General features: G+C 53.4%; 2 protein-coding genes across 2 annotated transcripts; both read left to right on the top strand.

The window, feature by feature from the left end:
- The first annotated feature begins 5,371 nt into the window (after nucleotides 1–5,371).
- Nucleotides 5,372–9,905, top strand: LOC139389567 (uncharacterized). The gene is made up of 6 exons (XM_071136385.1): nucleotides 5,372–5,429; nucleotides 5,551–6,273; nucleotides 6,395–6,513; nucleotides 7,218–7,397; nucleotides 8,824–8,962; nucleotides 9,304–9,905. The coding sequence occupies exons 1-6, from the start codon at nucleotides 5,372–5,374 to the stop codon at nucleotides 9,903–9,905; spliced, it is 1,821 nt and encodes a 606-aa protein (XP_070992486.1).
- A 101-nt stretch (nucleotides 9,906–10,006) lies between these two features.
- LOC139389566 (DNA-directed RNA polymerase II subunit RPB1-like) lies at nucleotides 10,007–14,301 on the top strand. The gene is made up of 6 exons (XM_071136384.1): nucleotides 10,007–10,244; nucleotides 10,346–10,504; nucleotides 10,746–11,203; nucleotides 11,727–11,966; nucleotides 12,108–12,306; nucleotides 13,478–14,301. Exons 1-6 carry the CDS (start codon nucleotides 10,007–10,009, stop codon nucleotides 14,299–14,301), a joined length of 2,118 nt encoding a protein of 705 aa, XP_070992485.1.
- The last annotated feature ends 9,437 nt before the right edge of the window (nucleotides 14,302–23,738 follow it).

The raw sequence follows: 23,738 nt of genomic DNA, 5'->3' as shown, positions 1-23,738 counted from the left end.
TACCCAGTATGGAACCCCTCTTCCCAGAATGGAAACCCTCTACCCGGTATGGAACCCCTCGACCCAGTATGGAACCCTTCTACCCGGTATGGAACCCCTCGACCCAGTATGGAACCCCTGGATCCAGTATGGAACCCCTTCACCCAGTATGGAACCCCTCGAACCAGTATGGAACCACACGACCCAGTATGGAACCCTTCGACCCAGTATGGAACCCTTCTACCCAGTATGGAACCCCTTCAGCCAGTATGGAAACCCCTCGACCAAGTATTGAACCCCTCGATCCAGTATGGAACCGCTCGACCAAGTATGGAACCCCTCGACCCAGTATGGAAACCCTCTGCCCAGTATTGGAACCCCTCTACCCTCGACCCAGTATGGAAACCCGCGCCCCAGTATAGAAACCCTCTACCCAGTATGGAACCCCTCTGCCCAGTATGGAACCCCTCTACCCAGAATGGAAACCCTCTACCCAGAATGGAACCCCTCTACCCAGTATGGAACCCCTCGAACAAGTATGGAACCACTCGCCCCAGTATGGAACCCCACGACCGAGTATGGAACCCCTCGATCCATTATGGAAACCCCTCGTCCCAGTATGGAACCGATCGATCCAGTATGGAACCCCTCGCCCCAGTATGGAACCCCTCGACCCAGTATGGAAACCCTATACCCATTATGGAACCCCTCGACCCAGTATGGAACCCCTGGACCAGGTATGGAACCCCTCGACCCAGTATGGAAGCCCTGTAATCAGTATGGAACCCCTCGACCCAGTATGGAATCCCTCGACCCAGTATGGAACCCCTCGGCCTAGTATGGAACCACACGAGACAGTATGGAACCCCTGGACCCAGTATGGAACCCCTCTACCCAGTATGGAACAACTCTACCCAGTATGGAAGCCTTCTACCCAGTATGGAAACCCTCTACCCATTATGGAAACCCTCTACCCAGTATGGAACCCCTGGGCCAGGTATGGAAACCCTCGACCCAGTATGGAAACCCTCTAATCAGTATGGAACCCCTCGACCCAGTATGGAAACCCTCGACCCAGTATGGAACCCTTCTACACAGTTTGGAACCCCTCGAACAAGTATGGAATCCCTCGACCCAGTATGGAACCCCTCGGCCCAGTATGGAACCCCTGGACCAGGTATGGAACCCCTAGACCCAGTATGTAGGCCCTCTAATCAGTATGGAACCCCTCGACCCAGTATGGAACCCCTATACCCGGAATGGAACCCCTCTACCCAGAATGGAACCCCTCAAACAAGTATGGAACCCCTGGACCAGGTATGGAACCCTTCTACCCAGAATGGAACCCCTCGACCCAGAATGGAACCCCTATACCCGGAATGGAACCCCTCTACCCAGTATGGAACCCCTCGAACAAGTATGGAACCCCTGGACCAGGTATGGAACCCTTCTACCCAGTATGGAAACCCTCGACCCAGTATGGAACCCCTCGGCCCAGTATGGAACCCCTGGACCAGGTATGGAACCCCTCGACCCAGTATGTAGGACCTCTAATCAGTATGGAACCCCTCGACCCAGTATGGAAACCCTCGACCCAGTATGGAACCCTTCTACACAGTTTGGAACCCCTCGAACAAGTATTGCATCCCTCGACCCATTATGGAAACCCTCGGCCCAGTATGGAACCACACGAGACAGTATGGAACCCCTGGACCCAGTATGGAACCCCTCTACCCAGTATGGAACAACTCTACCTAGTATGGAACCCTTCTACCCAGAATGGAACCCCTCGACCCAGAATGGAACCCCTATACCCGGAATGGAACCCCTCTACCCAGTATGGAACCCCTCAAACAAGTATGGAACCCCTGGACCAGGTATGGAACCCTTCTACCCTGTATGGAACCCCTCGACCCAGTATGGAAGCCCTCTAATCAGTATGGAACCCCTCGACCCAGTATGGAACCCTTCTACACAGTTTGGAACCCCTCGAACAAGTATTGCATCCCTCGAACCAGTATGGAAACCCTCGGCCCAGTATGGAACCACACGAGACAGTATGGAACCCCTGGACCCAGTATGGAACAACTCTACCTAGTATGGAACCCTTCTACCCAGAATTGAACCCCTCGACCCAGAATGGAACCCCTATACCCGGAATGGAACCCATCTACCCAGTATGCAACCCCTCGAACAAGTATGGAACCCCTGGACCAGGTATGGAACGCCTGGACCCAGTATGGACCCCTCTACCCAGTATGGAACACCTCTACCCATTATGGAACCCCTCGACCCAGTATGGAACCCCTGGACCCAGTATGGAACCCCTCTAATCAGTATGGAACCCCTGGACCCAGTATGGAACCCCTGGACCCAGTATAGAACCCATCTACCCAGTATGGAACCCCTCTACCCAGAATGGAAACCCTCTACCCAGTATGGAACCCCTCTACCCAGAATGGAACCCCTCTACCCAGTATAGAAGCCCTCCACCCAGATTGGAACCCCTCGAACCAGAATGTAACCTCCTGACCCAGTATGGAAACCCTTCTACCCAGTATGGAACCCCTCTACCCAATCTGGAACCCCTCTTCCCAGAATGGAAACCCTCTACCCAGTATGGAACCCCTCGACCCAGTATGGAACCCTTCTACCCGGTTTGGAACCCCTCGATCCAGTATGGAAACCTCTCGACCCAGTATGGAACCCCTCGACCCGGAATGGAACCCCTCGATCCAGTATGGAACCCCTCGACCCAGTATGGAACCCCTCGATCCATTATGGAACCCCTCTACCCATTATGGAACCTCTCGACCCAGTATGGAACCCCTGGACCCAGTATGGAACCCCTTTAATCAGAATGGAAACCCTCGTCCCATTGTGGAACCCCTCTTCCCAGAATGGAAACCCTCTACCTAGTATGGAACCACACGAGACAGTATGGAACCCCTGGACCCAGTATGGAACAACTCTACCTAGTATGGAACCCTTCTACCCAGAATGGAACCCCTCGACCCAGAATGGAACCCCTATACCCGGAATGGAACCCATCTACCCAGTATGCAACCCCTCGAACAAGTATGGAACCCCTGGACCAGGTATGGAACGCCTGGACCCAGTATGGACCCCTCTACCCAGTATGGAACACCTCTACCCATTATGGAACCCCTCGACCCAGTATGGAACCCCTGGACCCAGTATGGAACCCCTCTAATCAGTATGGAACCCCTGGACCCAGTATGGAACCCCTGGACCCAGTATAGAACCCATCTACCCAGTATGGAACCCCTCTACCCAGAATGGAAACCCTCTACCCAGTATGGAACCCCTCTACCCAGAATGGAACCCCTCTACCCAGTATAGAAGCCCTCCACCCAGATTGGAACCCCTCGAACCAGAATGTAACCTCCTGACCCAGTATGGAAACCCTTCTACCCAGTATGGAACCCCTCTACCCAATCTGGAACCCCTCTTCCCAGAATGGAAACCCTCTACCCAGTATGGAACCCCTCGACCCAGTATGGAACCCTTCTACCCGGTTTGGAACCCCTCGATCCAGTATGGAAACCTCTCGACCCAGTATGGAACCCCTCGACCCGGAATGGAACCCCTCGATCCAGTATGGAACCCCTCGACCCAGTATGGAACCCCTCGATCCATTATGGAACCCCTCTACCCATTATGGAACCTCTCGACCCAGTATGGAACCCCTGGACCCAGTATGGAACCCCTTTAATCAGAATGGAAACCCTCGTCCCATTGTGGAACCCCTCTTCCCAGAATGGAAACCCTCTACCTAGTATGGAACCCCTCGACCCGGTATGGAACCCTTCTACCCGGTATGGAACCCCTCGATCCAGTATGGAACCCTTCTACCCGGTATGGAACCCCTCGATCCAGTATGGAAACCTCTCGACCCAGTATGGAACCCCTCTTCCCAGAATGGAAACCCTCTACCTAGTATGGAACCCCTCGACCCAGTATGGAACCCTTATACCCGGTATGGAACCCCTCAATCCAGTATGGAACCCTTCTACGCGGTATGGAACCCCTCTTCCCAGAATGGAAACCCTCTACCCAGTTTGGAACCCCTCGACCCACTATGGAACCCTTCTACCCGGTATGGAACCCCTCTACCCATTATGGAACCTCTCGAACCAGTATGCAACCCCTGGACCCAGTATGGAACCCCTCGACCCGGAATGGAACCCCTCGATCCAGTATGGAACCCCTCGACCCAGTATAGAACCCCTCGATCCATTATGGAACACCTCTACCCATTATGGAACCACACGACCCAGTATGGAACCCTTCGACCCAGTATGGAACCCTTCTACCCAGTATGGAACCCCTTCAGCCAGTATGGAAACCCCTCGACCAAGTATTGAACCCCTCGATCCAGTATGGAACCGCTCGACCAAGTATGGAACCCCTCGACCAAGTATGGAAACCCTCTACCCAGTATTGGAACCCCTCTACCCTCGACCCAGTATGGAAACCCTCGACCCAGTATGGAAACCCTCTACCCAGTATGGAACCCCTCTACCCAGTATGGAACCCTTCTACCCAGAATGGAAACCCTCTACCCAGAATGGAACCCCTCTACCCAGTATGGAACCCCTCGAAAAAGTATGGAACCACTCGCCCCAGTATGGAACCCCACGACCGAGTATGGAACACCTCGATCCAGTATGGAAACCCCTCGTCCCAGTATGGAACCCCTCGATCCAGTATGGAACCCCTCGCCCCAGTATGGAACCCCTCGACCCAGTATGGAAACCCTCTACCCATTATGGAACCCCTCGACCCAGTATGGAACCCCTGGACCAGGTATGGAACCCATCGACCCAGTAGGGAAGCCCTCTAATCAGTATGGAACCCCTCGACCCAGTATGGAATCCCTCGAACCAGTATGGAACCCCTCGGCCTAGTATGGAACCACACGAGATAGTATGGAACCCCTGGACCCAGTATGGAACCCCTCTAACCAGTATGGAACAACTCTACCCAGTATGGAACCCTTCTACCCAGTATGGAAACCCTCTACCCATTATGGAACCCCTCAACCCAGAATGGAACCCCTGGACCAGGTATTGAACCCCTCGACCCAGTATGGAAGCCCTCTAATCAGTATGGAACCCCTCGACCCAGTATGGAAACCCTCGACCCAGTATGGAACCCTTCTACACAGTTTGGAACCCCTCGAACAAGTATGGAATCCCTCGACCCAGTATGGAACCCCTCGGCCCAGTATGGAACCACACGAGACAGTATGGAACCCCTGGACCCAGTATGGAACCCCTCTACCCAGTATGGAACAACTCTACCTAGTATGGAACCCTTCTACCCAGAATGGAACCCTTCGACCCAGAATGGAACCCCTATACCCGGAATGGAACCCCTCTACCCAGTATGGAACCCCTCGAACAAGTATGGAACCCCTGGACCAGGTATGGAACGCCTGGACCCAGTATGGAACCCCTCTACCCAGTATGGAACACCTCTACCCATTATTGAACCCCTCGACTCAGTATGGAACCCCTGGACCAAGTATGGAACCCCTCTAATCAGTATGGAACCCCTGGACCCAGTATGGAACCCCTGGACCCAGTATAGAACCCATCTACCCAGTATGGAACCCGTCTACCCAGAATGGAAACCCTCTACCCAGTATGGAACCCCTCTACCCAGAATGGAACCCCTCTACCCAGTATAGAAGCCCTCGACCCAGAATGGAACCCCTCGAACCAGGAGGTAACCTCCTGACCCAGTATGGAAACCCTTCTACCCAGTATGGAACCCCTCTACCCGGTATGGAACCCCTGTTCCCAGAATGGAAACCCTCTACCCAGTATGGAACCGCTCGACACAGTATGGAACCCTTCTACCCGGTATGGAACCCCTCGATCCAGTATGGAAACCTCTCAACCCAGTATGGAACCCCTCGACCCGGAATGGAACTCCTCGATCCAGTATGGAACCCCTCGACCCAGTATGGAACCCCTCGATCCATTATGGAACCACTCTACCCATTATGGAACCTTTTCGACCCAGTATGGAACTCCTGGACCCAGTATGGAACCCCTTTAATCAGAATGGAACCCCTCGTCCCAGTGTGGAACCCCTCTTCCCAGAATGGAAACCCTCTACCTAGTATGGAACCCCTCGATCCAGTATGGAACCCTTCTACCCGGTATGGAAACCCTCGATCCAGTATGGAAACCCCTCGACCCAGTATGGAACACCTCGAACCGGAATGGAACCCCTCGACGCGGAATGGAACCCCTCGAACAAGTATGGAATCGTTCTACCCATTATTGAACCTCTCGACCCAGTATTTAACCTCTGGACCCAGTATGGAACCCCTCTACCCAGTATTGAACCCCTTGAACATGTATGGAACCCCCCTACCCAGTATGGAACCCCTCTACCCAGAATGGAACCCTTCTATCCAGTATAGAAGCCCTGGACCCAGAATGGAACCCCTCGAACCAGAATGGAACCCCTCTACCCAGTATGGAACCCCTCGACCCAGTATGGAACCTGCTGACCCAGTATGGAACCTCCTGACCCAGTATGGAAACCCTTCTACCCAGAATGGAAACCCTCTACCCAGTATGGAACCCCTCGACCCAGTATGGAAACCCTGTGCCCAGTATGGAACCCCTCTACCCAGAATGGAAACCCTCTACCCAGAATGGAACCCCTCTACCCAGAATGGAAACCCTCTACTCAGAATGGAACCCCTCTACCCAGTATGGAACCCCTCGAACAAGTATGGAACCCCTCAACCCAGTATGAAACCCCTCGACCCATTATGGAAACCCCTCGACCCAGAATGGAAACCCTCTAAACAGAATGGAACCCCTCTACCCAGTATGGAACCCCTCGAACAAGTATGGAACCCCTCGACCCAGGATGGAACCCCTCAACCCAGTATGGAACCCCTCGATCCAGTATGGAAAACTCTCGACCCAGTATGGAACCCCTCGATCCAGTATGGAACCCCTCGCCCCAGTATGGAACCACACGACCCAGTATGGAACCCCTGGACCCAGTATGGAACCCCTCTACCCAGTATGGAACAACTCTACCCAGTATGGAACCCCTCGAACAAGTATGGAATCCCTCGACCCAGTATGGACCCACACGACCCAGTATGGAACCCCTGGACCCAGTATGGAACCCCTCTACCCAGTATGGAACAACTCTACCCAGTATGGAATCCTTCTACCCAGAATGGAACCCCTCGATCCAGTATGGAAACCCCTCGACCCAGTATGGAACACCTCGAACCGGAATGGAACCCCTCGACGCGGAATGGAACCCCTCGAACAAGTATGGAATCGTTCAACCCAGTATGGAGCCCCTCGGCCCAGTATGGAAACCCTCTACCCAGTATGGAACCCCTCGACCCAGTATGGAATCCTTCTACCCATTATTGAACCTCTCGACCCAGTATTTAACCTCTGGACCCAGTATGGAACCCCTCTACCCAGTATTGAACCCCTTGAACATGTATGGAACCCCCCTACCCAGTATGGAACCCCTCTACCCAGAATGGAACCCTTCTATCCAGTATAGAAGCCCTGGACCCAGAATGGAACCCCTCGAACCAGAATGGAACCCCTCTACCCAGTATGGAACCCCTCGACCCAGTATGGAACCTGCTGACCCAGTATGGAACCTCCTGACCCAGTATGGAAACCCTTCTACCCAGAATGGAAACCCTCTACCCAGTATGGAACCCCTCGACCCAGTATGGAAACCCTGTGCCCAGTATGGAACCCCTCTACCCAGAATGGAAACCCTCTACCCAGAATGGAACCCCTCTACCCAGAATGGAAACCCTCTACTCAGAATGGAACCCCTCTACCCAGTATGGAACCCCTCGAACAAGTATGGAACCCCTCAACCCAGTATGAAACCCCTCGACCCATTATGGAAACCCCTCGACCCAGAATGGAAACCCTCTAAACAGAATGGAACCCCTCTACCCAGTATGGAACCCCTCAAACAAGTATGGAACCCCTCGACCCAGGATGGAACCCCTCAACCCAGTATGGAACCCCTCGATCCAGTATGGAAAACTCTCGACCCAGTATGGAACCCCTCGATCCAGTATGGAACCCCTCGCCCCAGTATGGAACCACACGACCCAGTATGGAACCCCTGGACCCAGTATGGAACCCCTCTACCCAGTATGGAACAACTCTACCCAGTATGGAACCCCTCGAACAAGTATGGAATCCCTCGACCCAGTATGGACCCACACGACCCAGTATGGAACCCCTGGACCCAGTATGGAACCCCTCTACCCAGTATGGAACAACTCTACCCAGTATGGAATCCTTCTACCCAGAATGGAACCCCTCGACCCAGAATGGAACCCCTCGACCCAGTATGGAAACCCCTCGAACAAGTATGGAATCCCTCGACCCAGTATGGAACCACACGACCCAGTATGGAACCCCTGGACCCAGTATGGAACCCCTCTACCCAGTATGGAACAACTCTACCCAGTATGGAATCCTTCTACCCAGAATGGAACCCCTCGACCCAGAATGGAACCCCTCGACCCAGTATGGAAACCCCTCGACCCAGTATGGAACCCCTCGACCCAGTATGGAAACCCTCTACCCATTATGGAACCCCTCGACCCAGTATGGAACCCCTGGACCAGGTATGGAACCCCTCGACCCAGTAGGGAAGCCCTCTAATCAGTATGGAACCCCTCGACCCAGTATGGAATCCCTCGAACCAGTATGGAACAACTCTACCCAGTATGGAACCCTTCTACACAGTATGGAAACCCTCTACCCATTATGGAACCCCTCAACCCAGTATGGAACCCCTGGACCAGGTATGGAACCCCTCGACTCAGTATGGAAGCCCTCTAATCAGTATGGAACCCCTCGACCCAGTATGGAAACCCTCGACCCAGTATGGAACCCTTCTACACAGTTTGGAACCCCTCGAACAAGTATGGAATCCCTCGACCCAGTATGGAACCCCTCGGCCCAGTATGGAACCACACGAGACAGTATGGAACCCCTGGACCCAGTATGGAACCCCTCTACCCAGTATGGAACAACTCTACCTAGTATGGAACCCTTCTACCCAGAATGGAACCCTTCGACCCAGAATGGAACCCCTATACCCGGAATGGAACCCCTCTACCCAGTATGGAACCCCTCGAACAAGTATGGAACCCCTGGACCAGGTATGGAACCCCTCTACCCAGTATGGAACACCTCTACCCATTATTGAACCCCTTGACTCAGTATGGAACCCCTGGACCCAGTATGGAACCCCTCTAATCAGTATGGAACCCCTGGACCCAGTATGGAACCCCTGGACCCAGTATAGAACCCATCTACCCAGTATGGAACCCGTCTACCCAGAATGGAAACCCTCTACCCAGTATGGAACCCCTCTACCCAGAATGGAACCCCTCTACCCAGTATAGAAGCCCTCGACCCAGAATGGAACCCCTCGAACCAGGAGGTAACCTCCTGACCCAGTATGGAAACCCTTCTACCCAGTATGGAACCCCTCTACCCGGTATGGAACCCCTGTTCCCAGAATGGAAACCCTCTACCCAGTATGGAACCCCTCGAACAAGTATGGAACCACTCGCCCCAGTATGGAACCCCACGACCGAGTATGGAACCCCTCGATCCAGTATGGAAACCCCTCGTCCCAGTATGGAACCGATCGATCCAGTATGGAACCCCTCGCCCCAGTATGGAACCCCTCGACCCAGTATGGAAACCCTATACCCATTATGGAACCCCTCGACCCAGTATGGAACCCCTGGACCAGGTATGGAACCCCTCGACCCAGTATGGAAGCCCTGTAATCAGTATGGAACCCCTCGACCCAGTATGGAATCCCTCGACCCAGTATGGAACCCCTCGGCCTAGTATGGAACCACACGAGACAGTATGGAACCCCTGGACCCAGTATGGAACCCCTCTACCCAGTATGGAACAACTCTACCCAGTATGGAAGCCTTCTACCCAGGATGGAAACCCTCTACCCATTATGGAAACCCTCTACCCAGTATGGAACCCCTGGACCAGGTATGGAAACCCTCGACCCAGTATGGAAACCCTCTAATCAGTATGGAACCCCTCGACCCAGTATGGAAACCCTCGACCCAGTATGGAACCCTTCTACACAGTTTGGAACCCCTCGAACAAGTATGGAATCCCTCGACCCAGTATGGAACCCCTCGGCCCAGTATGGAACCCCTGGACCAGGTATGGAACCCCTAGACCCAGTATGTAGGCCCTCTAATCAGTATGGAACCCCTCGACCCAGTATGGAACCCCTATACCCGGAATGGAACCCCTCCACCCAGTATGGAACCCCTCAAACAAGTATGGAACCCCTGGACCAGGTATGGAACCCTTCTACCCAGAATGGAACCCCTCGACCCAGAATGGAACCCCTATACCCGGAATGGAACCCCTCTACCCAGTATGGAACCCCTCGAACAAGTATGGAACCCCTGGACCAGGTATGGAACCCTTCTACCCAGTATGGAAACCCTCGACCCAGTATGGAACCCCTCGGCCCAGTATGGAACCCCTGGACCAGGTATGGAACCCCTCGACCCAGTATGGAAACCCTCGACCCAGTATGGAACCCCTATACCCGGAATGGAACCCCTCTACCCAGTATGGAACCCCTCGAACAAGTATGGAACCCCTGGACCAGGTATGGAACCCTTCTACCCAGTATGGAACCCCTCGACCCAGTATGGAAGCCCTCTAATCAGTATGGAACCCCTCGACCCAGTATGGAACCCTTCTACACAGTTTGGAACCCCTCGAACAAGTATTGCATCCCTCGAACCAGTATGGAAACCTTCGGCCCAGTATGGAACCACACGAGACAGTATGGAACCCCTGGACCCAGTATGGAACAACTCTACCTAGTATGGAACCCTTCTACCCAGAATGGAACCCCTCGACCCAGAATGGAACCCCTATACCCGGAATGGAACCCATCTACCCAGTATGCAACCCCTCGAACAAGTATGGAACCCCTGGACCAGGTATGGAACGCCTGGACCCAGTATGGACCCCTCTACCCAGTATGGAACACCTCTACCCATTATGGAACCCCTCGACCCAGTATGGAACCCCTGGACCCAGTATGGAACCCCTCTAATCAGTATGGAACCCCTGGACCCAGTATGGAACCCCTGGACCCAGTATAGAACCAATCTACCCAGTATGGAACCCCTCTACCCAGAATGGAAACCCTCTACCCAGTATGGAACCCCTCTACCCAGAATGGAACCCCTCTACCCAGTATAGAAGCCCTCCACCCAGATTGGAACCCCTCGAACCAGAATGTAACCTCCTGACCCAGTATGGAAACCCTTCTACCCAGTATGGAACCCCTCTACCCAATCTGGAACCCCTCTTCCCAGAATGGAAACCCTCTACCCAGTATGGAACCCCTCGACCCAGTATGGAACCCTTCTACCCGGTTTGGAACCCCTCGATCCAGTATGGAAACCTCTCGACCCAGTATGGAACCCCTCGACCCGGAATGGAACCCCTCGATCCAGTATGGAACCCCTCGACCCAGTATGGAACCCCTCGATCCATTATGGAACCCCTCTACCCATTATGGAACCTCTCGACCCAGTATGGAACCCCTGGACCCAGTATGGAACCCCTTTAATCAGAATGGAAACCCTCGTCCCATTGTGGAACCCCTCTTCCCAGAATGGAAACCCTCTACCTAGTATGGAACCCCTCGACCCGGTATGGAACCCTTCTACCCGGTATGGAACCCCTCGATCCAGTATTGAACCCTTCTACCCGGTATGGAACCCCTCGATCCAGTATGGAAACCTCTCGACCCAGTATGGAACCCCTCTTCCCAGAATGGAAACCCTCTACCTAGTATGGAACCCCTCGACCCAGTATGGAACCCTTATACCCGGTATGGAACCCCTCAATCCAGTATGGAACCCTTCTACCCGGTATGGAACCCCTCTTCCCAGAATGGAAACCCTCTACCCAGTTTGGAACCCCTAGACCCACTATGGAACCCTTCTACCCGGTATGGAACCCCTCTACCCATTATGGAACCTCTCGAACCAGTATGCAACCCCTGGACCCAGTATGGAACCCCTCGACCCGGAATGGAACCCCTCGATCCAGTATGGAACCCCTCGACCCAGTATAGAACCCCTCGATCCATTATGGAACACCTCTACCCATTATGGAACCACACGACCCAGTATGGAACCCTTCGACCCAGTATGGAACCCTTCTACCCAGTATGGAACCCCTTCAGCCAGTATGGAAACCCCTCGACCAAGTATGGAACCCCTCGACCAAGTATGGAAACCCTCTACCCAGTATTGGAACCCCTCTACCCTCGACCCAGTATGGAAACCCTCGACCCAGTATGGAAACCCTCTACCCAGTATGGAACCCCTCTACCCAGTATGGAACCCCTCTACCCAGAATGGAAACCCTCTACCGAGAATGGAACCCCTCTACCCAGTATGGAACCCCTCGAAAAAGTATGGAACCACTCGCCCCAGTATGGAACCCCACGACCGAGTATGGAACCCCTCGATCCAGTATGGAAACCCCTCGTCCCAGTATGGAACCCCTCGATCCAGTATGGAACCCCTCGCCCCAGTATGGAACCCCTCGACCCAGTATGGAAACCCTCTACCCATTATGGAACCCCTCGACCCAGTATGGAACCCCTGGACCAGGTATGGAACCCATCGACCCAGTAGGGAAGCCCTCTAATCAGTATGGAACCCCTCGACCCAGTATGGAATCCCTCGAACCAGTATGGAACCCCTCGGCCTAGTATGGAACCACACGAGATAGTATGGAACCCCTGGACCCAGTATGGAACCCCTCTAACCAGTATGGAACAACTCTACCCAGTATGGAACCCTTCTACCCAGTATGGAAACCCTCTACCCATTATGGAACCCCTCAACCCAGAATGGAACCCCTGGACCAGGTATTGAACCCCTCGACCCAGTATGGAAGCCCTCTAATCAGTATGGAACCCCTCGACCCAGTATGGAAACCCTCGACCCAGTATGGAACCCTTCTACACAGTTTGGAACCCCTCGAACAAGTATGGAATCCCTCGACCCAGTATGGAACCCCTCGGCCCAGTATGGAACCACACGAGACAGTATGGAACCCCTGGACCCAGTATGGAACCCCTCTACCCAGTATGGAACAACTCTACCTAGTATGGAACCCTTCTACCCAGAATGGAACCCTTCGACCCAGAATGGAACCCCTATACCCGGAATGGAACCCCTCTACCCAGTATGGAACCCCTCGAACAAGTATGGAACCCCTGGACCAGGTATGGAACGCCTGGACCCAGTATGGAACCCCTCTACCCAGTATGGAACACCTCTACCCATTATTGAACCCCTCGACTCAGTATGGAACCCCTGGACCAAGTATGGAACCCCTCTAATCAGTATGGAACCCCTGGACCCAGTATGGAACCCCTGGACCCAGTATAGAACCCATCTACCCAGTATGGAACCCGTCTACCCAGAATGGAAACCCTCTACCCAGTATGGAACCCCTCTACCCAGAATGGAACCCCTCTACCCAGTATAGAAGCCCTCGACCCAGAATGGAACCCCTCGAACCAGGAGGTAACCTCCTGACCCAGTATGGAAACCCTTCTACCCAGTATGGAACCCCTCTACCCGGTATGGAACCCCTGTTCCCAGAATGGAAACCCTCTACCCAGTATGGAACCGCTCGACACAGTATGGAACCCTTCTACCCGGTATGGAACCCCTCGATCCAGTATGGAAACCTCTCAACCCAGTATGGAACCCCTCGACCCGGAATGGAACCCCTCGATCCAGTATGGAACCCCTCGACCCAGTATGGAACCCCTCGATCCATTATGGAACCACTCTACCCATTATGGAACCTTTTCGACCCAGTATGGAACCCCTGGACCCAGTATGGAACCCCTTTAATCAGAATGGAACCCCTCGTCCCAGTGTGGAACCCCTCTTCCCAGAATGGAAACCCTAGTATGGAACCCCTCGATCCAGTATGGAACCCTTCTACCCGGTATGGAAACCCTCGATCCAGTATGGAAACCCCTCGACCCAGTATGGAACACCTCGAACCGGAATGGAACCCCTCGACGCGGAATGGAACCCCTCGAACAAGTATGGAATCGTTCAACCCAGTATGGAGCCCCTCGGCCCAGTATGGAAACCCTCTACCCAGTATGGAACCCCTCGACCCAGTATGGAATCCTTCTACCCATTATTGAACCTCTCGACCCAGTATTTAACCTCTGGACCCAGTATGGAACCCCTCTACCCAGTATTGAACCCCTTGAACATGTATGGAACCCCCCTACCCAGTATGGAACCCCTCTACCCAGAATGGAACCCTTCTATCCAGTATAGAAGCCCTGGACCCAGAATGGAACCCCTCGAACCAGAATGGAACCCCTCTACCCAGTATGGAACCCCTCGACCCAGTATGGAACCTGCTGACCCAGTATGGAACCTCCTGACCCAGTATGGAAACCCTTCTACCCAGAATGGAAACCCTCTACCCAGTATGGAACCCCTCGACCCAGTATGGAAACCCTGTGCCCAGTATGGAACCCCTCTACCCAGAATGGAAACCCTCTACCCAGAATGGAACCCCTCTACCCAGAATGGAAACCCTCTACTCAGAATGGAACCCCTCTACCCAGTATGGAACCCCTCGAACAAGTATGGAACCCCTCAACCCAGTATGAAACCCCTCGACCCATTATGGAAACCCCTCGACCCAGAATGGAAACCCTCTAAACAGAATGGAACCCCTCTACCCAGTATGGAACCCCTCAAACAAGTATGGAACCCCTCGACCCAGGATGGAACCCCTCAACCCAGTATGGAACCCCTCGATCCAGTATGGAAAACTCTCGACCCAGTATGGAACCCCTCGATCCAGTATGGAACCCCTCGCCCCAGTATGGAACCACACGACCCAGTATGGAACCCCTGGACCCAGTATGGAACCCCTCTACCCAGTATGGAACAACTCTACCCAGTATGGAACCCCTCGAACAAGTATGGAATCCCTCGACCCAGTATGGACCCACACGACCCAGTATGGAACCCCTGGACCCAGTATGGAACCCCTCTACCCAGTATGGAACAACTCTACCCAGTATGGAATCCTTCTACCCAGAATGGAACCCCTCGACCCAGAATGGAACCCCTCGACCCAGTATGGAAACCCCTCGAACAAGTATGGAATCCCTCGACCCAGTATGGAACCACACGACCCAGTATGGAACCCCTGGACCCAGTATGGAACCCCTCTACCCAGTATGGAACAACTCTACCCAGTATGGAATCCTTCTACCCAGAATGGAACCCCTCGACCCAGAATGGAACCCCTCGACCCAGTATGGAAACCCCTCGACCCAGTATGGAACCCCTCGACCCAGTATGGAAACCCTCTACCCATTATGGAACCCCTCGACCCAGTATGGAACCCCTGGACCAGGTATGGAACCCCTCGACCCATTAGGGAAGCCCTCTAATCAGTATGGAACCCCTCGACCCAGTATGGAATCCCTCGAACCAGTATGGAACAACTCTACCCAGTATGGAACCCTTCTACACAGTATGGAAACCCTCTACCCATTATGGAACCCCTCAACCCAGTATGGAACCCCTGGACCAGGTATGGAACCCCTCGACCCAGTATGGAAGCCCTCTAATCAGTATGGAACCCCTCGACCCAGTATGGAAACCCTCGACCCAGTATGGAACCCTTCTACACAGTTTGGAACCCCTCGAACAAGTATGGAATCCCTCGACCCAGTATGGAACCCCTCGGCCCAGTATGGAACCACACGAGACAGTATGGAACCCCTGGACCCAGTATGGAACCCCTCTACCCAGTATGGAACAACTCTACCTAGTATGGAACCCTTCTACCCAGAATGGAACCCTTCGACCCAGAATGGAACCCCTATACCCGGAATGGAACCCCTCTACCCAGTATGGAACCCCTCGAACAAGTATGGAACCCCTGGACCAGGTATGGAACCCCTCTACCCAGTATGGAACACCTCTACCCATTATTGAACCCCTTGACTCAGTATGGAACCCCTGGACCCAGTATGGAACCCCTCTAATCAGTATGGAACCCCTGGACCCAGTATGGAACCCCTGGACCCAGTATAGAACCCATCTACCCAGTATGGAACCCGTCTACCCAGAATGGAAACCCTCTACCCAGTATGGAACCCCTCTACCCAGAATGGAACCCCTCTACCCAGTATAGAAGCCCTCGACCCAGAATGGAAAACTCTCGACCCAGTATGGAACCCCTCGATCCATAATGGAACCCCTCGCCCCAGTATGGAACCACACAACCCAGTATGGAACCCCTGGACCCAGTATGGAACCCCTCTACCCAGTATGGAACAACTCTACCCAGTATGGAACCCCTCGAACAAGTATGGAATCCCTCGACCCAGTATGGACCCACACGACCCAGTATGGAACCCCTGGACTCAGTATGGAACCCCTCTACCCAGTATGGAACAACTCTACCCAGTATGGAATCCTTCTACCCAGAATGGAACCCCTCGACCCAGAATGGAACCCCTCGACCCAGTATGGAAACCCCTCGAACAAGTATGGAATCCCTCGACCCAGTATGGAACCACACGACCCAGTATGGAACCCCTGGACCCAGTATGGAACCCCTCTACCCAGTATGGAACAACTCTACCCAGTATGGAATCCTTCTACCCAGAATGGAACCCCTCGACCCAGAATGGAACCCCTCGACCCAGTATGGAAACCCCTCGACCCAGTATGGAACCCCTCGACCCAGTATGGAAACCCTCTACCCATTATGGAACCCCTCGACCCAGTATGGAACCCCTGGACCAGGTATGGAACCCCTCGACCCAGTAGGGAAGCCCTCTAATCAGTATGGAACCCCTCGACCCAGTATGGAATCCCTCAAACCAGTATGGAACAACTCTACCCAGTATGGAACCCTTCAACACAGTATGGAAACCCTCTACCCATTATGGAACCCCTCAACCCAGTATGGAACCCCTGGACCAGGTATGGAACCCCTCGACCCAGTATGGAAGCCCTCTAATCAGTATGGAACCCCTCGACCCAGTATGGAAACCCTCGACCCAGTATGGAACCCTTCTACACAGTTTGGAACCCCTCGAACAAGTATGGAATCCCTCGACCCAGTATGGAACCCCTCGGCCCAGTATGGAACCACACGAGACAGTATGGAACCCCTGGACCCAGTATGGAACCCCTCTACCCAGTATGGAACAACTCTACCTAGTATGGAACCCTTCTACCCAGAATGGAACCCTTCGACCCAGAATGGAACCCCTATACCCGGAATGGAACCCCTCTACCCAGTATGGAACCCCTCGAACAAGTATGGAACCCCTGGACCAGGTATGGAACCCCTCTACCCAGTATGGAACACCTCTACCCATTATTGAACCCCTTGACTCAGTATGGAACCCCTGGACCCAGTATGGAACCCCTCTAATCAGTATGGAACCCCTGGACCCAGTATGGAACCCCTGGACCCAGTATAGAACCCATCTACCCAGTATGGAACCCCTCTACCCAGAATGGAAACCCTCTACCCAGTATGGAACCCCTCTACCCAGAATGGAACCCCTCTACCCAGTATAGAAGCCCTCGACCCAGAATGGAACCCCTCGAACCAGGAGGTAACCTCCTGACCCAGTATGGAAACCCTTCTACCCAGTATGGAACCCCTCTACCCGGTATGGAACCCCTGTTCCCAGAATGGAAACCCTCTACCCAGTATGGAACCCCTCGACACAGTATGGAACCCTTCTACCCGATATGGAACCCATCGATCCAGTATGGAAACCTCTCAACCCAGTATGGAACCCCTCGACCCGGAATGGAACCCCTCGATCCAGTATGGAACCCCTAGACCCAGTATGGAACCCCTCGATCCATTATGGAACCCCTCTACCCATTATGGAACCTTTTCGACCCAGTATGGAACCCCTGGACCCAGTATGGAACCCCTTTAATCAGAATGGAACCCCTCGTCCCAGTGTGGAACCCCTCTTCCCAGAATGGAAACCCTCTACCTAGTATGGAACCCCTCGATCCAGTATGGAACCCTTCTACCCGGTATGGAACCCCTCGATCCAGTATGGAAACCCCTCGACCCAGTATGGAACACCTCGAACCGGAATGGAACCCCTCGACGCGGAATGGAACCCCTCGATCCAGTATGGAAACCCCTCGACCCAGTATGGAATGCCTCGACACAGTATGGAACCCCTCTACCCAGTATGGAACCCCTCGAACAAGTATGGAATCGTTCAACCCAGTATGGAGCCCCTCGGCCCAGTATGGAAACCCTCTACCCAGTATGGAACCCCTCGACCCAGTATGGAACCCTTCTACCCATTATTGAACCTCTCGACCCAGTATTTAACCTCTGGACCCAGTATGGAACCCCTCTACCCAGTGTTGAACCCCTTGAACATGTATGGAACCCCCCTACCCAGTATGGAACCCCTCTACCCAGAATGGAACCCTTCTATCCAGTATAGAAGCCCTCGACCCAGAATGGAACCCCTCGAACCAGAATGGAACCCCTCTACCCAGTATGGAACCCCTCGACCCAGTATGGAACCTGCTGACCCAGTATGGAACCTCCTGACCCAGTATGGAACCCCTCTACCCAGAATGGAAACCCTCTACCCAGAATGGAACCCCTCTACCCAGAATGGAAACCCTCTACTCAGAATGGAACCCCTCTACCCAGTATGGAACCCCTCGAACAAGTATGGAACCCCTCAACCCAGTATGAAACCCCTCGACCCATTATGGAAACCTCTCGACCCAGAATGGAAACCCTCTAAACAGAATGGAACCCCTCTACCCAGTATGGAACCCCTCGAACAAGTATGGAACCCCTCGACCCAGGATGGAACCCCTCAACCCAGTATGGAACCCCTCGATCCAGTATGGAAAACTCTCGACCCAGTATGGAACCCCTCGATCCAGTATGGAACCCCTCGCCCCAGTATGGAACCACACGACCCAGTATGGAACCCCTGGACCCAGTATGGAACCCCTCTACCCAGTATGGAACAACTCTACCCAGTATGGAAACCCCTCGAACAAGTATGGAATCCCTCGACCCAGTATGGAACCACACGAACCAGTATGGAACCCCTGGACCCAGTATGGAACCCCTCTACCCAGTATGGAACAACTCTACCCAGTATGGAATCCTTCTACCCAGAATGGAACCCCTCGACCCAGAATGGAACCCCTCGACCCAGTATGGAAACCCCTCGACCCAGAATGGAACCCCTCGATCCAGTATGGAACCCCTCGCCCCAGTATGGAACTTCTCGTCCCAGTATGGAAACCCTCTACCCATTATGGAACCCCTCGACCCATTATTGAACCCCTGGACCCGGTATGGAACCCCTCGACCCAATATGGAACCCCTCTAATCAGTATGGAACCCCTCGCCCCAATATGGAACCCCTCGACCCAGTATGGAACCCTTCGACCCAGTATGGAACCCCTCGAACAAGTATGGAATTCCTCGACCCAGTATGGAACCACACGACCCACTATGGAACCCCTGGACCCAGTATGGAACCCCTCTACCCAGTATGGAACAACTCTACCCAGTATGGAACCCTTCTACCCAGAATGGAACACCTCGAACCAGAATGGAACCCCTCTACACAGAATGGAACCCCTCTACCCAGTATGGAATCCCTTTAACAAGTATGGAACCCCTGGACCCAGTATGGAACCCCTGGACCCAGTATGGAACCCCTTCACCCAGTATGGAACCCCTCGAACCAGTATGGAACCACACGACCCAGTATGGAACCCTTCGACCCAGTATGGAACCCTTCTACCCAGTATGGAACCCCTTCAGCCAGTATGGAAACCCCTCGACCAAGTATTGAACCCCTCGATCCAGTATGGAACCGCTCGACCCAGTGTGGAACCCCTCGACCCAGTATGGAAACCCTCTACCCAGTATTGGAACCCCTCTACCCTCGACCCAGTATGGAAACCCTCGACCCAGTATGGAACAACTCTACCCAGTATGGAACCCCTCTGCCCAGTATGGAACCCCTATACCCAGAATGGAAACCCTCTACCCAGAATGGAACCCCTCTACCCAGTATGGAACCCCTCGAACAAGTATGGAACCCCTCGCCCCAGTATGGAACCCCACGACCGAGTATGGAACCCCTCGATCCAGTATGGAACCCCTCGCCCCAGTATGGAACCCCTCGACCCAGTATGGAAACCCTCTACCCATTATGGAACACCTCGACCCAGTATGGAACCCCTGGACCAGGTAGGGAGCAGCTTCTGGAGATGGAGATAGGGAAGATGGGTAGGGAGCAGCTTCTAGAGATGGAGATAGGAAAGATGGGTAGGGAGCAGCTTCTGGAGATGGAGATAGGGAAGAAGAGTAGGGAGCAGCTTCTAGAGATGGAGATAGGGAAGATGGGTAGGGAGCAGCTTCTGGAGATGGAGATAGGGAAGATGGGTAGGGAGCAGCTTCTAGAGATGGAGATAGGGAAGATGGGTAGGGAGCAGCTTCTAGAGATGGAGATAGGGAAGATGGGTAGGGAGCAGCTTCTGGAGATGAAGATGGGTAGGGAGCAGCTTCTAGAGATGGAGATAGGGAAGATGGGTAGGGAGCAGCTTCTGGAGATGGAGATAGGGAAGATGGGTAGGGAGCAGCTTCTAGAGATGGAGATAGGGAAGATGGGTAGGGAGCAGCTTCTGGAGATGAAGATGGGTAGGGAGCAGCTTCTAGAGATGGAGATAGGGAAGATGGGTAGAGAGCAGCTTCTGGAGATAGAGATAGGGAAATGGGTAGGGAGCAGCTTCTGGAGATGGAGATAGGGAAGATGGGTAGGGAGCAGCTTCTGGAGATGGAGATGGGTAGGGAGCAGCTTCTAGAGATGGAGATAGGGAAGATGGGTAGAGAGCAGCTTCTGGAGATGAAGATGGGTAGGGAGCAGCTTCTAGAGATGGAGATAGGGAAGATGGGTAGGGATCAGCTTCTGGAGATGGAGATAGGGAAGATGGGTAGGGAGCAGCTTCTGGAGATGAAGATGGGTAGGGAGCAGCTTCTAGAGATGGAGATATGGAAGATGGGTATGGAGCAGCTTATAGAGATGGAGATAGTGAAGATGGGTAGAGAGCAGCTTCTGGAGATGGAGATAGGGAAAATGGGTAGGGAGCAGCTTCTGGAGATGGAGATAGGGAAGATGGGTAGGGAGCAGCTTCTAGAGATGGAGATAGGGAAGATGGGTAGAGAGCAGCTTCTGGAGATGGGGAGGGAGCAGCTTCTAGAGATGGAGATAGGGAAGATGGGTAGGGAGCAGCTTCTGGAGATGGAGATAGGAAAGATGGGTAGGGAGCAGCTTCTAGAGATGGAGATAGGGAAGATGGGTAGGGAGCAGCTTCTAGAGATGGAGATAGGGAAGATGGGTAGGGAGCAGCTTCTGGAGATGGAGATAGGGAAGATGGGTAGGGAGCAGCTTCTAGAGATGGAGATAGGGAAGATGGGTAGAGAGCAGCTTCTGGAGATGAAGATGGGTAGGGAGCAGCTTCTAGAGATGGAGATAGGGAAGATGGGTAGGGAGCAGCTTCTGGAGATGGAGATAGGGAAGATGGGTAGGGAGCAGCTTCTGGAGATGAAGATGGGTAGGGAGCAGCTTCTAGAGATGGAGATATGGAAGATGGGTATGGAGCAGCTTATAGAGATGGAGATAGTGAAGATGGGTAGAGAGCAGCTTCTGGAGATGGAGATAGGGAAAATGGGTAGGGAGCAGCTTCTGGAGATGGAGATAGGGAAGATGGGTAGGGAGCAGCTTCTAGAGATGGAGATAGGGAAGATGGGTAGAGAGCAGCTTCTGGAGATGGGGAGGGAGCAGCTTCTAGAGATGGAGATAGGGAAGATGGGTAGGGAGCAGCTTCTGGAGATGGAGATAGGAAAGATGGGTAGGGAGCAGCTTCTAGAGATGGAGATAGGGAAGATGGGTAGGGAGCAGCTTCTAGAGATGGAGTTAGGGAAGATGGGTAGGGAGCAGCTTCTGGAGATGGAGATAGGGAAGATGGGTAGGGAGCAGCTTCTAGAGATGGAGATAGGGAAGATGGGTAGGGAGCAGCTTCTGGAGATGAATATGGGTGGGGAGCAGCTTCTAGAGATGGAGATAGGGAAGATGGGTAGAGAGCAGCTTCTGGAGATGGAGATAGGGAAGATGGGTAGGGAGCAGCTTCTGGAGATGGAGATAGGGAAGATTGGTAGGGAGCAGCTTCTAGAGATGGAGATAGGGAAGATGGGTAGGGAGCAGCTTCTGGAGATGAAGATGGGTAGGGAGCAGCTTCTAGAGATGGAGGGAGGGAAGATGGGTAGGGCGCAGCTTCTAGAGATGGAGATAGGGAAGATGGGTAGGGAGCAGCTTCTAGAGATGGAGATAGGGAAGATGGGTAGGGAGCAGCTTCTAGAGATGGAGATAGGGAAGATTGGTTGGGGGCAGCTTCTAGAGATGCAGATAGGGAAGATGGGTAGAGAGCAGCTTCTGGAGATGAAGATGGGTAGGGAGCAGCTTCTAGAGATGGAGATAGGGAAGATGGGTAGAGAGCAGCTTCTGGAGATGAAGATGGGTAGGGAGCATCTTCTAGAGATGGAGATAGGGAAGATGGGTAGGGAGCAGCTTCTGGAGATGGAGATAGGGAAGATGGGTAGGGAGCAGCTTCTAGAGATGGAGATATGGAAGATGGGTAGGGAGCAGCTTCTGGAGATGAAGATGGGTAGGGAGCAGCTTCTAGAGATGGAGATAGGGAAGATGGGTAGAGAGCAGCTTCTGGAGATGGAGATAGGGAAGATGGGTAGGGAGCAGCTTCTGGAGATGGAGATAGGGAAGATGGGTAGGGAGCAGCTTCTAGAGATGGAGATAGGGAAGATGGGTAGGGAGCAGCTTCTGGAGATGAAGATGGGTGGGGAGCAGCTTCTCGAGATGGAGATAGGGAAGATGGGTAGAGAGCAGCTTCTGGAGATGGAGATAGGGAAGATGGGTAGGGAGCAGCTTCTGGAGATGGAGATAGGGAAGATTGGTAGGGAGCAGCTTCTAGAGATGCAGATAGGGAAGATGGGTAGAGAGCAGCTTCTGGAGATGAAGATGGGTAGGGAGCAGCTTCTAGAGATGGAGATAGGGAAGATGGGTAGAGAGCAGCTTCTGGAGATGAAGATGGGTAGGGATCATCTTCTAGAGATGGAGATAGGGAAGATGGGTAGGGAGCAGCTTCTGGAGATGGAGATAGGGAAGATGGGTAGGGAGCAGCTTCTAGAGATGGAGATATGGAAGATGGGTAGGGAGCAGCTTCTAGAGATGGAGATATGGAAGATGGGTAGGGAGCAGCTTCTGGAGATGGAGATAGGGAAGATGGGTAGGGAGCAGCTTCTGGAGATGGAGATAGGGAAGATGGGTAGGGAGCAGCTTCTGGAGATGAAGATGGGTAGGGAGCAGCTTCTAGAGATGGAGATAGGGAAGATGGGTAGAGAGCAGCTTCTGGAGATGGAGATAGGGAAGATGGGTAGGGAGCAGCTTCTGGAGATGGAGATAGGGAAGATGGGTAGGGAGCAGCTTCTAGAGAT

This window comes from Oncorhynchus clarkii, chromosome 30, assembly GCF_045791955.1.
Source record: "Oncorhynchus clarkii lewisi isolate Uvic-CL-2024 chromosome 30, UVic_Ocla_1.0, whole genome shotgun sequence".
Taxonomy (NCBI): domain Eukaryota; kingdom Metazoa; phylum Chordata; class Actinopteri; order Salmoniformes; family Salmonidae; genus Oncorhynchus; species Oncorhynchus clarkii.
Note: the sequence above shows the minus strand (reverse complement) of the source record. Positions and strands in the feature narration are given on the sequence as shown.

Coding starts and splice junctions, on each gene's coding strand:
- LOC139389567 (XM_071136385.1), top strand. CDS start 5,372: ATGGAACCCCTCTACCCAGTATGGAACCCCTCGAACAAGTATGGAACC. Junction 6,514..7,217: donor GTATGGAACCCCTCGACCCA/GTATGGAACCTG, acceptor CCTTCTACCCAG/AATGGAACCCCTCGATCCAG. Junction 8,963..9,303: donor GTTTGGAACCCCTCGAACAA/GTATGGAATCCC, acceptor CCCTCTAATCAG/TATGGAACCCCTGGACCCAG.
- LOC139389566 (XM_071136384.1), top strand. CDS start 10,007: ATGGAAACCCTCTACCCATTATGGAAACCCTCTACCCAGTATGGAACC. Junction 10,245..10,345: donor GTATGGAACCCCTGGACCAG/GTATGGAACCCC, acceptor CCCTCCACCCAG/TATGGAACCCCTCAAACAAG. Junction 11,204..11,726: donor GTATGGAACCCCTGGACCCA/GTATAGAACCAA, acceptor CCCTCTTCCCAG/AATGGAAACCCTCTACCTAG.